Source organism: Lissotriton helveticus, chromosome 10 (genome assembly GCF_964261635.1).
Source record: "Lissotriton helveticus chromosome 10, aLisHel1.1, whole genome shotgun sequence".
In the NCBI taxonomy this organism is placed as follows: Eukaryota; Metazoa; Chordata; class Amphibia; order Caudata; family Salamandridae; genus Lissotriton; species Lissotriton helveticus.
The window spans coordinates 176,616,152-176,631,286 of NC_136071.1; the positions used below are offsets into that span (position 1 = coordinate 176,616,152).

At 42.2% G+C, this 15,135-nt stretch overlaps 1 protein-coding gene across 7 annotated transcripts in view; it reads right to left on the reverse strand.

Annotated features, from left to right (window-relative positions):
* Positions 1-2,478: 2,478 nt before the first annotated feature.
* LOC144786082 (actin, cytoplasmic 1-like) overlaps positions 2,479-15,135 on the reverse strand; it is a 77,270-nt gene continuing 64,613 nt past the window's right edge. For all 7 annotated transcript variants that reach the window (XM_078665035.1, XM_078665033.1, XM_078665030.1 and 4 more), the window contains 3 exons: positions 7,627-8,065; positions 7,332-7,513; positions 2,479-2,960 (listed from right to left, as the gene is read on the reverse strand). In XM_078665035.1, the coding sequence (XP_078521161.1) occupies positions 2,817-2,960; positions 7,332-7,513; positions 7,627-8,065 (765 nt within the window). In that variant the 3' untranslated portion in view covers positions 2,479-2,816. The remainder of the gene's footprint in view (positions 2,961-7,331; positions 7,514-7,626; positions 8,066-15,135) is intronic.

The following is a 15,135-nucleotide window of genomic DNA, read 5'->3' on the forward strand; positions in this document are numbered from 1 at the left end:
GGAACCCATCAGATCCTGGTGGTATAAGTGTTGGTAGGCCAGAGGTCACCCCCCTGAATTCTTGTATACTGTGAATGGCTGAGACAGGAACTGATGCTGCTCTGGCATTAGCCAATCCAGCATGGCATCTTTTAAGTATTCGCCCAGGGATTGGTGATCGTGTTTCTTTCATGTTGCATGGCTTTCTTATTTCATTGTTTGGTACAGTTAAATGTTTTACACTAGTTCCTTTATTCAAGCCTCGTTGCTCGAAGCTATAGCTACCCAGAGTTGAGCTTGAGGTTGTACAAACAAGCCTGACTGGACCTGAGACAGTTTTGGCAAGTGTATTCCACGGTAAGCCTGCACAGCCATTCCATATAAAACTCCCAAATCCTCACAATGACCAGTATCCTTGTTTACTGAATCAACAATGTCATCATTGCTGGTGACTCTCAGCATACTTACAGACAGGACACCATCAAACTGCAGCCTAAAGATTGCAAAAAATAAAAAACAAGATAGTAGAACTTTTCCATCTGTGCACCAAGGATATAGAACAACATTCCATCCATCAGGACTGCACCAACGCTTCAAAGGAGGAAAGAGATGAAGACTCTAAATCACAATGCTTTCACTGCCCACAGACAAGTTTACTCTGGTATTATTAGTTGAATGTATGCTTGTCTTTGACCATGTACAGAACTCCGTTGCCTTTTGGCTAGCTCTGCAGGCTTGATATGGTCAATGCACTGTCAGTTTAATTTTTTTCCCTTATGGCAGTGCACTCGTGGAATGTTGAACTAGAAGGAAAGGGCGGTGGCTGATGCAGTACGTGATTGTCCTGATAAGTACTCTGATTCTGTTTGCAACTTCATTTATGGTATTGGTATAACACTTGCATTAGGTTGATGTGATGAGTTGTATGCATGTTGCGCAGAGAGACTTCCGTAGCATCAGATCAATTTCTTCCTTCTACGGATGGAGCATTTGTTATCATTGACACTTTTGAGTACCAAGATACTGACAGGTTCTGCTTGAACCTACTTGTTGATTTGGAGTTTGGATATACATATGTTTTTTCAGAAATGCATTTAAGTTGTTTTGAAGGTTGATGAGATGACATGGGATATGGAGTTGGTGAGGGGAGAGATGAGTTTGAGCTTTACGTTGTCAATGAAGGAATCTTAGAAGGGTATGAAGTATTGTTCTGTTTTAGACTGTGTGAGTATTGAATGATGAGTAGTGTGATGTGAATGGCACAGTGATCGGTTCAGTCCACGATTATGGGAGATTTGCAATGAATGGTCGAGGTTGATGATCTAGCATTCGGGGTTCGTTGGTTAAGTAACATGTTGTACTACATTGAGTGCGTTGATGAAATTAGTGTCTCTTATTTTTTATTGCTTGATTTGTCTGGGAGGTAGAAGTCACCGATGATGGTGGTGTGGTTGGATTGTTGAAGAGTCTTTTGTCTGAGCCATAGCAGTTGTAATGACCAATATTCAGGTGGCTAAATGGTTGCCCTCCTGAACACAGTTAGCACAGTTCTATCATGGTCCATGGAAGACCTAGAAGGGTGCTCAAAAAATCTATTTGCACAAAAAGCATGTACACGTGTGCTTACAATATACAGTGTGGAAGTGTTCCAACATACTTTGAAATGAGAGGCTAGTTAGATATTGGACTAGTCTAATGACACACTTTATGAAAAATATTTAATTCAAATATTGCATGCCCTTCTACTTTCGATTAACTGTCCAGCAGCCAAGCAAATCCTTGATGGATGCATGAACAATTACTGAGGCCTGCATCCCCAAGAAAAAAACAAGTATGCTGGCTGTAAACCTGTTAATCTGCATGAATCTATGGAAACTAATGCCAAGCACATGGCAACTATGCACAACCAAGTAGTTACTGTAGAAGGCTGGATATAGTGTGTACATAACATGATTCATTGTAAAGCCTGGAAGGGTCAAATATTGCTTCCATGAATAATTAAATACTTGTAAATACCCAGGTGACTTGATACACTAGGGACTAGCACTACACTTGGTCATGTGTTGCACAAAATAAACATTTACCCAACTCAACTTTGATAGCTATGATTAACGTAACAGGTTCCCATTCCTTTCTTTAATTGGCAGAAGAAAAGGTGTTGTTTAGGCCAGCTATGTACGCAGCAGTCTTGCTCAAACGGCCTTCTCGCCACATACTCACTAGACAGCAATGTGGTTGGGGGACCACTTACAGTGAATGACACTGTCAATCCTCCCAACACTAAGATTCATGGGCAACGAGTTGGTTTTAACTGATTCCATAAGCAAAAAGATCATCCCGTAATGAAGCATGTCAAACGCACAAACACCATCAATGCATTTTTCCCCATATATGGAAATTCTCAAAGACAACTCCAAACTCCAGTGGACTTGGAGAGATGATCAACTGTCAAAGCAAGTGTTCCAGAGGTATAGGAGATAACAGAGGAAAGTCAAGAAATTCACTTTCAGAGCGTGGAGTTTATTTGATGTGGACAAGTGTGCAAATGTTATTTACATGCGATTTTTCCTTTGTGCTTTCACAAGTTAGTCAACCTTCATGGAGGCAAGTAATACCTGTAACAGTACATTACACAATATTTGAAATGACGCAGCTCAAATAAGTCACTGAATGCATTGCAGAACGTTTGAATGTTGTCTCTACAATACTGGGGTCCCTTTTGGTCTTCCAGTTATCCAATCCGCAGTCAAGTGCCATAAGCAAACTACGAAAATACCATGCCCTCTCAGATTTCCATGTGCAATTGTTTGACTTGATTCAACATGGTAATATTATGGTTAGAAGCATCTACGGTGAACAATGGATGGCCCATATTCATCATATTCCTGCATACTGATCCACATCTGGTGGAAGGTGGACAGGGTGGCCAGGATGGAGCCACCAATCCAGACAGTGTACTTACGCTCTGGTGGAGCAATGATCTAAAAGATAAAGAGGAAAGCATTATACCACTAGAAGTCACTTACTCAGAGCAAGAGCACACTGGGTTTACAAACTGGAAGTTAGAACTTTCGAATAACAAAGTCGTTATCTATATAAAACTGATGTGTTCGGGTAGCCTAAATACTAGCTTACTTTTACAGATGGCCAGAAAAAGGACTTTACTCTGTCCAGCTGCTTTTGTGGGCAATTTCATACCATTTTATACTAGGCTCTTGTGATGATAAACTCCAGCTACATTCAGTTTCATTTGACCTAGTGAAGGATAGCTATAGCTATAGGTTTAAACCTATAATAACTGATAAAACCCCACTGAAAGGGAAAAGCCCTCCTCAGTTTAAACATATAAACACTGAAAAAAACACCTAAACAACCACAAACTAAATGCCACTCAAAGAAAGGAAAAGGAGAGTGAAAGATTAATTTGTATTTCTTCCTGAAGGGGCCAATACAATGTAACTTTGTTACACAAGGTAGCAGCAAGAAAGACTGGGCTAACATTATTCCGCTTGAGTTTTGTTGTTATGGGATGTCACTAAAATATTGTTTCTTCCTGCTTTTGCTTTTTTCAGTTTTGTGGTCTTTGGTCTAAAGATGTCAGTGTTTAGAAGCATGTTTTAGACCTTGTTTAATTATTTGATAAACTGTAGAGAATCAGGAAATATCAAAATCATATTTGACATTTTGGATACGTTTGATTCTTTCACTGATAGGTGAAATGGCTGGTATCATATGAAACCTTCCCAATATGTACCATCACATTTCCCCAATGAATGGGTAAAACCCCTTGATACATCAACCCCCTTTTCTAGTGAGTCAGTATTGATAGTAGGTGAATTGCCAAACAGCCCAGGTTTTAAACATTCAATGCACGGTGTAGTGGCAGATATATGTGAAAAGAGTGCTGTCACAAGCATCTGGAATAGTGGTGAAAACATGTCACCAGATTTTTGCAAAACATGGAACACAGTGTCACTTGGAATGCTGCTGCAAAACGTTCTTACCAAGTTCTGCAAAGATTGGCATGATATAGTTTGTATTTTTAGTGATTTAGCTACGTATATGAAAAAGTTGTGTAATGACCTTTCACAATCGATACCTCAGCTGAAGTGTTTCCCTGTAAGAGATCCTTGCCACTTTTGACAGATGTTATACTGAAAGCATCTTTACAATCAGTTGATGAAGAATGTTATCGACTTTTTACTCCATTCTGGTGCACTGTTTTGTTATGCACTGGAACTAAAACGCAAATATTTCTAATTTTGTGCTTTGATTGTCATCAAAGAAAGAGCCATCCTAACTGTGTCATTTGGCTGGTGGTTCTCGGTCCTAGAGGCTGTGAATGCTATATTATCCATGTGGCAACCTTTTACATGAATTTTACTGAGTGATGATGCCAAGCACAAGAAATATGAGGATCTTCGGTCGCATATTGATAGTGATGTGAAAGAAAAGTACACTGTACTGCATTCTTAGATTTTTAGAGAAACATGACTGCTGTAGTGGACATAATAAAAAAAAAACAAGAATTGGTAATGCATCGGTTTGGCCTATGTAATGAAGAAAGAGCTGTTGTCATCAATCATTGTCCGGAAGAAGGAAAGAGCTCCCTGACAGATGTCCCTGGATAGGATGTGGCAGAGTGGCTAGAGCTGCTGACTCGGGAGCTGGTGATCCTGGTTTGAGTCTCAGCTGCGCCGCGCAACATCCTGTGATTCTATGCAAATTACTTAATCTATCCGGGTGATAAATTGTTATATAAATATGCTGCAATAGTAAAAGGCAAAACTTTATGAAAATATAGTTCCACCAAAGCGGATGTTAATAGTATTTCGGCTGCAGGAAACTGATAAGAAAAGCAGACCAGGAACAACCATTGGTAAATGCAGGAAACTATGCTACAGACAATAGAAATGGAGGAAAGGTAACTGGCATGCACAGGAGCTAATGGTTAGCCAGGAAAGAGAGACGAGGTGGGATGTAAGTCCCTTTAAAGTTTATATTAAAATCAATAGATTTGTCAAGCACAGCGCAAGTGCTGTGCAGGTGACACCTAACTAGAGTCTGAAAACACCCTGGTCTACCAAGTATTCAGCATAATTGGTGTAGATGTGAAACATCTCCTTGAGAGTAGGCTGGGCAACACTTTTCGTGACTTTGGCACTGCAATACGTTTCATATTAGAGTGTGCCTGTTGCTTGTTAAACAAAGAAATGTTGAGAAGCAATTCAGGAAATTTTATTTTACAATGTACGAGAAATGGCTTGCAATGATGCATAGAAATGTCCCTTCACCAACCATGGCATTTGAGATCAATGAAGCCTCACTGTGGTACTCTTCACAAGTGCTAGATCCCTGCTGAAAATGGGAATTTTCCCAGGACTTTCAAAAGTGCTGCTTTATCTTGGACCACTTCAATAATTCGTAGGGAAAATGCGCCCAGTTCAATGCATTTATTGTAGAACTTGTCCCAGATAATACAATCTTCAGTTGCACCAGAATTGGCATGGAAAGCTGTGTCAGTGGCCAGAGTTAGCAAATTGTGTACTAGCTGTTTTAACGTTGCCCATCTCTAGTGCCAATATTAAGAGGGCCTTTTCACAGATAAAGGTTTACATGGGAAGGAAAGAACGAGCGCGCATGACCAAAGACTCACTGAAGAAGTATTGTATGGGGTACTATGATAAGTCTGATTTGTAAAAATTTATTTGAACCTCATTTACACTGTACGTACACTGTCTATATACTATGCACTATCAGTGCAAAAAGCAATAATAAATGCAAAACGTTTTATATACACCAGAGAAACACTGTTCCTGTTGTTTTTAATTGCTCAAAAATGTGTAACCACTAAGGTATTGAAATCACTTGAAACCACTGGGAAAAAACACCAGAATTTACCAAAAATAGAAACTGAAAACAGAAAAATCCCAGCTTTCATTGTTTTTTCTAAAAGAACACCCTGCAACAGATGTTTTCTATCTAGAGAAATTCGGGATTAAAGAGCATGACTGATTCCCAATTTCAAGCATGTCAATTTAAATCCACATCTGAGAATACACACTGAATGAGCTTACACAGATTCCTCTAAAATTACCCTTTGTGAGTGTCACAATCACTACAAGTACATTGTTTGTGATAAGTCAAACTCAATTAATTATCAAAAATATCAAGGTTGTCATTTAGTCAAATTTCCAAAACTCCACAAAAGGAATAAGAACAGGCCTTCAACAGTACCTTCTACTGAAAGCTGATTTTACATTCACTTATAGAATTATTAGCTATTTTACATTATTAATGCTCAGTGGATTTTGATGCAGTCTGGGTTGAAATTCGTGTACAAAAATCTATTAATTATAAGTTTTATCCACAGAATTGGCAACAAGCTCACAGACCCAGGAGATGGGGCATCTTTTACTAAGTGGTTTTCCCCAATACTGGCAAAAAGCATTTTCTGCCTTCTCTGTGCATGTAGTCAGAGCAGCTTTGTTTCTTGGCTAAAGGAAGTTTTCAAGTTTTCTGATCTTCTCCTAAGGTGCAATAGTCGGGTAATGTCCGAGCTGTAGTGCTGCCTTCACTCCTGTCCTTACAGCAGTATAGAAAAGTGTGGTGTCACCGGCTCCGAACTACCTGTAATTGAAAACGCGGTAATTAAATCCAGAGTTATTGCTCTGGGTGGTATTGCGCCGCTCGTAATTACGTCCTTAGTGGTGCCAGTATTAATATCATGAGTTATGGCACTAGTGATATACACAGTACTAATGGTAGCTAGGTTACTAAATTCAGCAAAAGAAATACTTTAAAAAGTACCATTAGCTAGACCACTAGAGTTTAAACTCGTAAAGGATGTTTCAATCTCTGTAGTTGTAATACTGGGAAAAGTACTGATAGGACCACAACTACCAGTAGAATTTAGTTTACTGCAAGCAGCATTGAGCCCAATAGTACTAGTTGCAACATTGTTGGTGCAAAAGGGTGTGTGGGCAGTACTAAGAGTAACTGAGCTAGTACTAACTGGAGTGGGTATGAATGAGCCTGGAATTGTTAACATCGTTTTTAGACTAAAAGGGAGTAGACAACACTAATTAAATCTGGTAGATTAGTTTGGAATGTAGAAAGTAAGAAGCATCTATTATTAAAGTTACTGATTAACATTTAAAAATGAGCTTCTCGTCTATACTGAAAAGAATAGGTTTATCACCCCATATCCAATAGGGGAGGGAAATATTCAATCCCCTTCTTCCCCCTGCACACATGTGCACACCTGCACAGAGCTGGTCAACTTGTCAGGCCAGAAGATAACCAGATACAGAAAATTTGCCAACTCTTGGCAAAAAGGCCAACCATCTCACCTTGACTTTCATTTTGCTTGGTGCCAGTGTAGTGATTTCCTTCTGCATCCTGTCTGCAAAGCCTGGGAACATGCTGGACCCACCAGACAACACAGTATTTGCATACAAATCCTTACGAATATCAACATCACACTTCATGACAGAGCGGTTAGTATTTTCATGAATACCATTGCACTTCTTACCTGTGGAGAATAAAAGTTGCATCTTAAAAACACACGCTGTACATCAGTAGCTCCACCACACCAAATACTGGAAGATTTAGCTTTTTATATGCATCTTATCAGAAAATTATTACCAAGAAAATATGGCTGGAAAAGGGCCTCTGGACACCTGAACCTCTGATTGCCAATGGTGATCACCTGACCGTCGGGTAATTCATAGCTCTTCTCCAGAGAAGACAAGGAGGCAGCAGTGGACATTTCCTTCTCAAAGTCGAGGGCAACATAGCAGAGCTTCTCCTTGATATCACGTACAATTTCTCTTTCAGCTCTAGTTGTTAAGCTGTATCCCCTCTCGGTCAGGATCTTCATGAGGTAGTCTGTCAGTTCATGACCAGCGAAAATAAAATGAGGGATGGCATGAGGCAGAGCATATCCATTATAGATGGGCACAGTGTGGGCGGTGCCATCACCACAGTCCATCACAATCCCAGTGACACGGCCAGAGGCATACAGGGACAGCACCGCCTGGATAGCCACATACATGGCTGGGGTGTTGAAGGTCTCAAACATGATCTGAAGAAGAAATTAGAGAAACAAGAAGGATGTAAACGTTGGTCGTCAGGTAAAGCTTCTAGCTAGTATTAATAAAGCTCTAATTTTCAATTAATACTAACAGTAATTTTAACACAATTGTTAGAGTTACCAGAAACATCATGAAGATAAATGTAAGAAATTGATAACTTAGGAGAAGTTAAAATGCAATCAAAATGCAATTGAACAAAGGTGGTAATCATAATGGAGCTGGTATGTGGCAATGATGGCTATAGAGTAATTTATAGGCTTCTGTCGAATGACACAAATCTGAAGAAGTCCATGCACATAATCATTTGCTGTAACATCTATCATTTGGACAGGCTCTTATGCTTTTTACCAAAAAATAAACGTGTTTCTAGGTCAGGCAATCTAGATATTACATTTTAAATAGACTTTGTAAAAAACCTGTTTTAATAACATTAAGGGCGAATAAGAGTACATGGCAATAACATTAACCTCATTCTATACGCTGTAGTAAGCATCAGCAGAAATCAAAACTCTGAAATGGATACTTTATTAGTACCTTCTGCTTTATTTCCTAATACTCCGTATTATTTATAATATCTGACACCATTTGATTGTGATGACGAGAACCGATCTAAAACTTTTTTTTAAACGAAGGCCAGGTGATCTCACATTACCTTGCCCGTAGACGACCTAACAGTTTTTCTACATCCCCGTCACTCCACAGCATTAGGCAAGACCGTTTAATTTTTACTAAAATTCTATGTATAATATACTTACTTATAAAGGCTTTAAGCGATCCCTATTTGTCCATGATCTGTTATCCCAGTATTCACATTTTCCTTTCATCTACTACAGCATACAGCATGTGGCAGGGGTCATCCAACGTCAGCCATTGGCTAACTTCACTGTGAGACGGCATTATTCAATTAAAAATTGGGGTGCAACTTTATATTGCTAATGATTCATGCACCTCATCTATTTGGAAACACCAATTTTTGCCTTTTACGGTGGTATTATATGTCTATAATCCCAATGGTATACTGCACATCCCACTTTTCCTTCACCCTATGCACCAATTGCTACCTCATGTATTTGGGTTGCTCACTAGTGTCACTTTAGGTCTCATATAATTATTATTTTTTTTTTGTGGCTGTTATTAGGTTTTGCTACTGACTCATTTATTTTTGACTACTCACTATTGCTATATAGCATATAATTTTTGGTGCAACTCTAACTTGCTACTGATTCTTGCACCTCAGTTATTTGGAAGCACCCATTTTTGACTATTCGCTATTGTCACTTTTGTTTTCAGGTATTTTATTATCTGCATGGATATTTCAGTCTAGTATATCATCAGTATTAAACCTATAGTCCATGCTGTACATGTTTGTTATCCACTACGACCTCATTGTAATGCACTGATCAATTGTTCATATTGACCTGTTACACTTAGGTAACCTGCTCCCATTTCAAGTTTCTTTCCCCTATACACCATTCACTACCTCACATACTCGGGCTGTTCATTAATGCCACTGCTCTTACATGCAATTGGGTATTAGTGTATGTGTTTGTATTCTGCACCAGTTTATCATTACTGTGCACCCTACTTCTGTGCATCTGTTGTCACATGCAATTGGGTTTTAGTGTATGTGTTTGCATTCTGCACCAGTTTATCATTTTTGTGCACTCTACATCTGTGCATCTGTTGTCGCATGCATTGGGGGTATTAGTGTAAGTGTTTGTATTCTGCACCAGTTTAGCATTACTGTGCACCCTACATCGGTGCAATACGCACCCAATACAGATCTTATCCCTGGTTGCATTGACTACTACCGCATACACATTGGCTGCCAACTAGTGTCACTCTCACTCCATGCTCTGTCACCCCATCATGGAGCTCATCGGCAAGCACACACACAGAATCAACTACCCACCCACACTCACCAAAAAAGCAGCTAAACGCTTTAAACACAACCTTTTGAGGTCCCACCCGGAAATACCCTTTGCAGACACCTACCACTCACCGATTAATGGTGCCGTAAACATTGATATCATCTTCCACACCGCACGCAGAGCCCAATGGAGGAAAACGTTCCTCTCTTTACTCACCATATCCAATTCCAGGCAATCCGCTCATGGCCAAACACTCTCCATCACACCATCCCAACTCTTCCCAGGCAGAACGTCCAACACTATCTACAACAACGGGATTGTCCTAATCCAATCCACAGACAGGAACCTGGAACTACTAGACAACCTGTTCCATACTTTCTTACAGCACCTTTCCAATCCGCGGACCCCACTCAGTCCGATCACCCTTGACTTCACAGCCCCCAACCATAACGATGCTAACACAGCTCAGTCCCTAAACGACACGCACCTCTCCTCCACCACCGGCACCGTCGTCGTCCACCCACCTACTGTAACGACCTCACACTCCTCAATCACAGACTTAGATCTCTCCCCGACATACACCAGCAGCACCCCCTCCAGCCTCACCAACGCCATGACACCCATTCATACTAACCCCTCAATCACAGACTTAGATCTCTCCCCGACATACACCAGCCGCACCCCCTCCCGTCCCACCAACACCCGGACCTCCATTCATACCACTCACACTCCTCTCTCCCCTGACACCACAACCCCCAACTACCACGCCTCTAGCATACCTCAGCCCCAAATGGACATGCACCTCTCCTCTACCATCAGCACCTTAGACATACACCCACCTACGGTAGATACCTCACACCCCTCAAACACAGACATAGATCTGTCATCCATATTCACCAACCGTACCCCCTCCCCCCTGTCACCAGTCCACACTCCCATTCTTTTCACCCATGACAACACAGCTTCCACCCACAAGCTGCCCAACCGAGGTCAGCTCCAGACCGACACACACACAGACAATCCCCACCCGTTATCCCCCCCAACTCGAAGCCCCCACTTCCACACATTAACTAATCATTCTGAGCACGCCACTATCAATTCAACTCCGCCTCCGCAAAAAAGAACCTCATACAATGACACCCCCCGATTCTCACTGCCCATTACCCCACATGCGCCCCATCACAGCTAACTTACGCCCATCCTCCACTATGCACTCTCCACCTACCACCAATACCCTCCTCCATTCTATGTCATCCTCCCCCAACCCTCCAATACCCATCACCAACACAAATCCCACATCAGACCAAGTTATGGCCTCCCTCCTCCAGCTCAAAGAAGACATTCACATCATCAAACAATTACTCCGCTCGCATTCCAGTCACTCCTCACCCACCACCCTCCTCAAGCTCAAACGAGACATTCACATCACCAAACAATTACTCTGCACACATCCTGGACACCCCACACCCGCCTTCACCAGCACCACCCTTCCTAACAGGACCTCCACTTGGGAGGCTGACTCTCGCACTCAACGCCCCCCGCACTGGATCTCCATCCCTGTTCGCAATCGGGAAAACCGTCCCCATCGTACCTGCAACACACTATCGGACCTCGACACAGTCACCCTCCTCCGCTCCTACGACCCAGCTCCCCTTAACAACATACCCTCCACCCTCCGCGCCATTCCAACGATTCATCCAAATCCCCTTAGACCCCCCCACGCAAAACAACAGAATCTCTATCCTTAGTAACCTGAGAAAAGTCCCCCTCTCTCTAGAACCCCCTTCCACCCTCGACACACCCCGTCTCAAATGCACCCTCCTCAACTGCAGATCGGCCTCTAGGCACTCCTCTGCAATCGCTGATCTCATCTTATCACTGGACATAGACCTCATCATCATGACTGAAACCTGGCTAACTGAATCTTCTACACCCATACTGGACATACTGGTTCCCCCCAATTACCACATCACCAGATTAGACAGGGTTGGTCAAAAAGGTGGGGGAATCGCATGTATACACAGGAGCAACCTCTCTGTCAAGAAAGTAACCTCTCCCTCCCTACCCTCCCCAACCTCCTGTGAATACATTTGCCTTGATATTATCAGTGAGGGCAAACCGATATGCTCTCTCCACGGCATTTACCATCCACCAGGGGGACAACTTTACCTTCGCGCAACAAATTATGGATTTGATCACCACCAATTCGGGGCGACAACTCACACAAATATACCTTGGTGACTTTAACCTCCACTGGAACGATCATAATGACGCGGTGGTGAATAGTCTTAAAAACTTCCTTGACGCCCTTGACCTCACCCAAATATGCAACAGCCCGACCCACGAGAAAGGCTCTATCATCGACCTTATCATCGCCAAAGAAGACTCTATCCAGCTCGAATCTATCAAACCCTGTGACTGGTCAGATCATCACATTGTCACGTTCTTCATCAACGAAAAAGTCAAATTTAACCCGGTTCAATCCTTCAAACCCAAAGTCTGGAAAAGAGACTTGAAAAAACTCAACCCAAACTCTACCTCCCAACAGCTGCAATATATTACTCCCTCCCACTGGCGTTGCGGATGTCCAAGCCTTGACGGATCACTATCTCAACGCTATGACCTCTTTAGTTAATGAAGCTGCACCTATGCAGCTAAAAAGAGCATCCGCAAAAATGTCCAATCCTTGGTACAACGGGAGTCTCAACGACGATAGACGGCCCATGCGAATGGCAGAGCGCACCTGGAGATCAGCTCCCTCCGCACTGCACCTAAAAACGCTGAAGAAAAAGAGAAATGCCTACTTCAGGAAAATAAAACGCACAGCCGTCAGCTTGACCAAGCCAAAAATCGCCCGAGAAAGCTGTTTGAGCTAATCAGAACGCAATCCAAGGATCAACCCCAACCACTCAGTACTCTGGGCGAAGCACCCTCCTGTGAAGACTTCGCCTCTTTCTTTATCCAAAAAACAGACAACATAAAGATCGATCTCCTCATTGACGTAAGTCTCTATCCCAAACAGCTCTGCACAGCACCCGCTGAACCAAAAAACAATGCTACATGGTCATCCTTTGCCACCTACTCGGAAGAAGAAATTGGTAGACTGCTCAGCACTGTGAAACCAGCCAATCACCTCTCGGACCCCCTTCCTGCCAACGCTGTCAAAGACCTTACCCCGTCGCTCCTCCCACTTTGGACTAAAATCATCAACAGCTCTCTTCAACAAGGGACCATTCCCGACTCCCTCAAAGTTGGACAAGTCACACCTATACTAAAGAAACCTACAGCCGACCCCTCTGATCTAAATAATTACCGTCCCATTACCAATATTCCGACTCTTGCCAAACTACTGGAAAAATGCGCACAAACCCAATTGACTAATCACATTAATCAGTTTGATCTACTCAACACTCATCAATCAGGCTTCAGAGCGGAACACAGCACAGAAACTGCTATGATACACATAATTGACGACGCCCTCCAAATCCTAGATCAAAACGATACCTGCCTCCTGATCCTTCTGGATCTCTCCTCTGCATTCGACACCGTCAAACATGAGAACCTACTTGATCTATTAAACACAAGAATGGGTATATCTGGAACTGTGCTCAAGTGGTTCACGTCCTTTCTACACAACAGAATGCAGAAATTCAAGAGTAACAACTTGATGTCTTCTCCAATACCGGTATCGCTAGGCGTCCCACAAGGATCCTCCCTATCCCCAACTTTGTTTAACCTAGTCATGGAACCTCTCACCACCTTGCTACAAGCATCCAATGTTCAATTCCACATGTATGCCGATGACACCCAACTTTATCTCAAAGTACAATCACCCAAAGACATTATGCTCTTGAATTCAACGATCAGAAGCACCCAAGCATGGTTGGCCGCTAATCATCTCAAGCTCAATGCTCTTAAAACAGAGTTCCTCTTGATCTCACCTCCTGCGAAGATCACTACCACTCAAATCTGGCTTAAACACTTAACCGCACTCAATGTTCATCCCACCATTGTAGACTCAGCAAAATCTCTAGGCATAACACTTGACACCAACCTCAACATGCAGGAACACATCAACAAAGCAACTAAAGGGGCGAACTACCAGATCAATACCTTAAGGAAACTCAAACCCTTCCTTCCAGCCAAAGATTTCCAAACTGCGGTACAAGCTCTAGTCATCCCTCGAATAGATTACGGCAGCATCGCCCTCTGCGGTCTCCCCCTAACTACCACAGCACCCATAAGAGCTTCTCTAAACGCTGCAGCGAGACTCATCACCGGATCAAGAAAACACTCACGCATTTCCCCTGACCTGAGAGCCCTGAACTGGCTACCTTTTGAAGCCAGAATTCATTTGAAAATCGCCTGCATCACGCACAAGGCTGTCCACATGAGCTCACCCGGATACCTCGCCCAAAAGCTGTCGATTTCCGGAGGCTCTAGAATCACTAGAGGCACAAACAATCTCCTGCTAAAGCCCCAAAGATTCCGTAAGGAAAAAACGTATAAACGCTCCTTCTCTGGAATGGCACCCAGGATCTGGAACTCACTCCCCCCTGAAATTAGGCTCATCTCCTCTACCATACTTTTTAAGAAAGAAGTAAAAGCTATCCTCATGGCGAAATACACTTGAATTATTACTGGGGATGTTATTTACAGACGCTGTTTCATTCAGTTTTACTGACCTTTTTTGCATTTTTGCATGACTCATGTTGATGACCTGCCTGAGTGTTTACGCTATCAATTATTTGTACCTGTATTTGTACTTGTATCATTATTGATGTAGCTGGTGGTCTATGCTCCCACATGTACCTTCCCCACCCCAATACTATATGCTCACACGTTGTTCTTTTCGTCTGTAAAGCGCTCTGATATCTGCAAAGATCTTGTTCGCGCTATATAAAACTTTCAAAATAAATAAAAATAAAAATGAAGCACATCCAAATAAAAGAGCTCTCTGGCAAAGTGTGCTTCTTGAGACTAAAAACATTTTTGTCCTTTTAACCAAAGGTTTTTTTGGATTTGAGTAGTGTCTGGCAGTTTCCCTCATAATAAAGTTTTGCAAAAGCCATGATGAAACAAAAACATTCTTAACAAAGCCATAAGGTTGGCTGCCCACACCACACCTTTTGGCTTTACCAATACTTTTTTGACTTTAGTCGGCCAGTTAGCAAATAGATAGCCAAAAA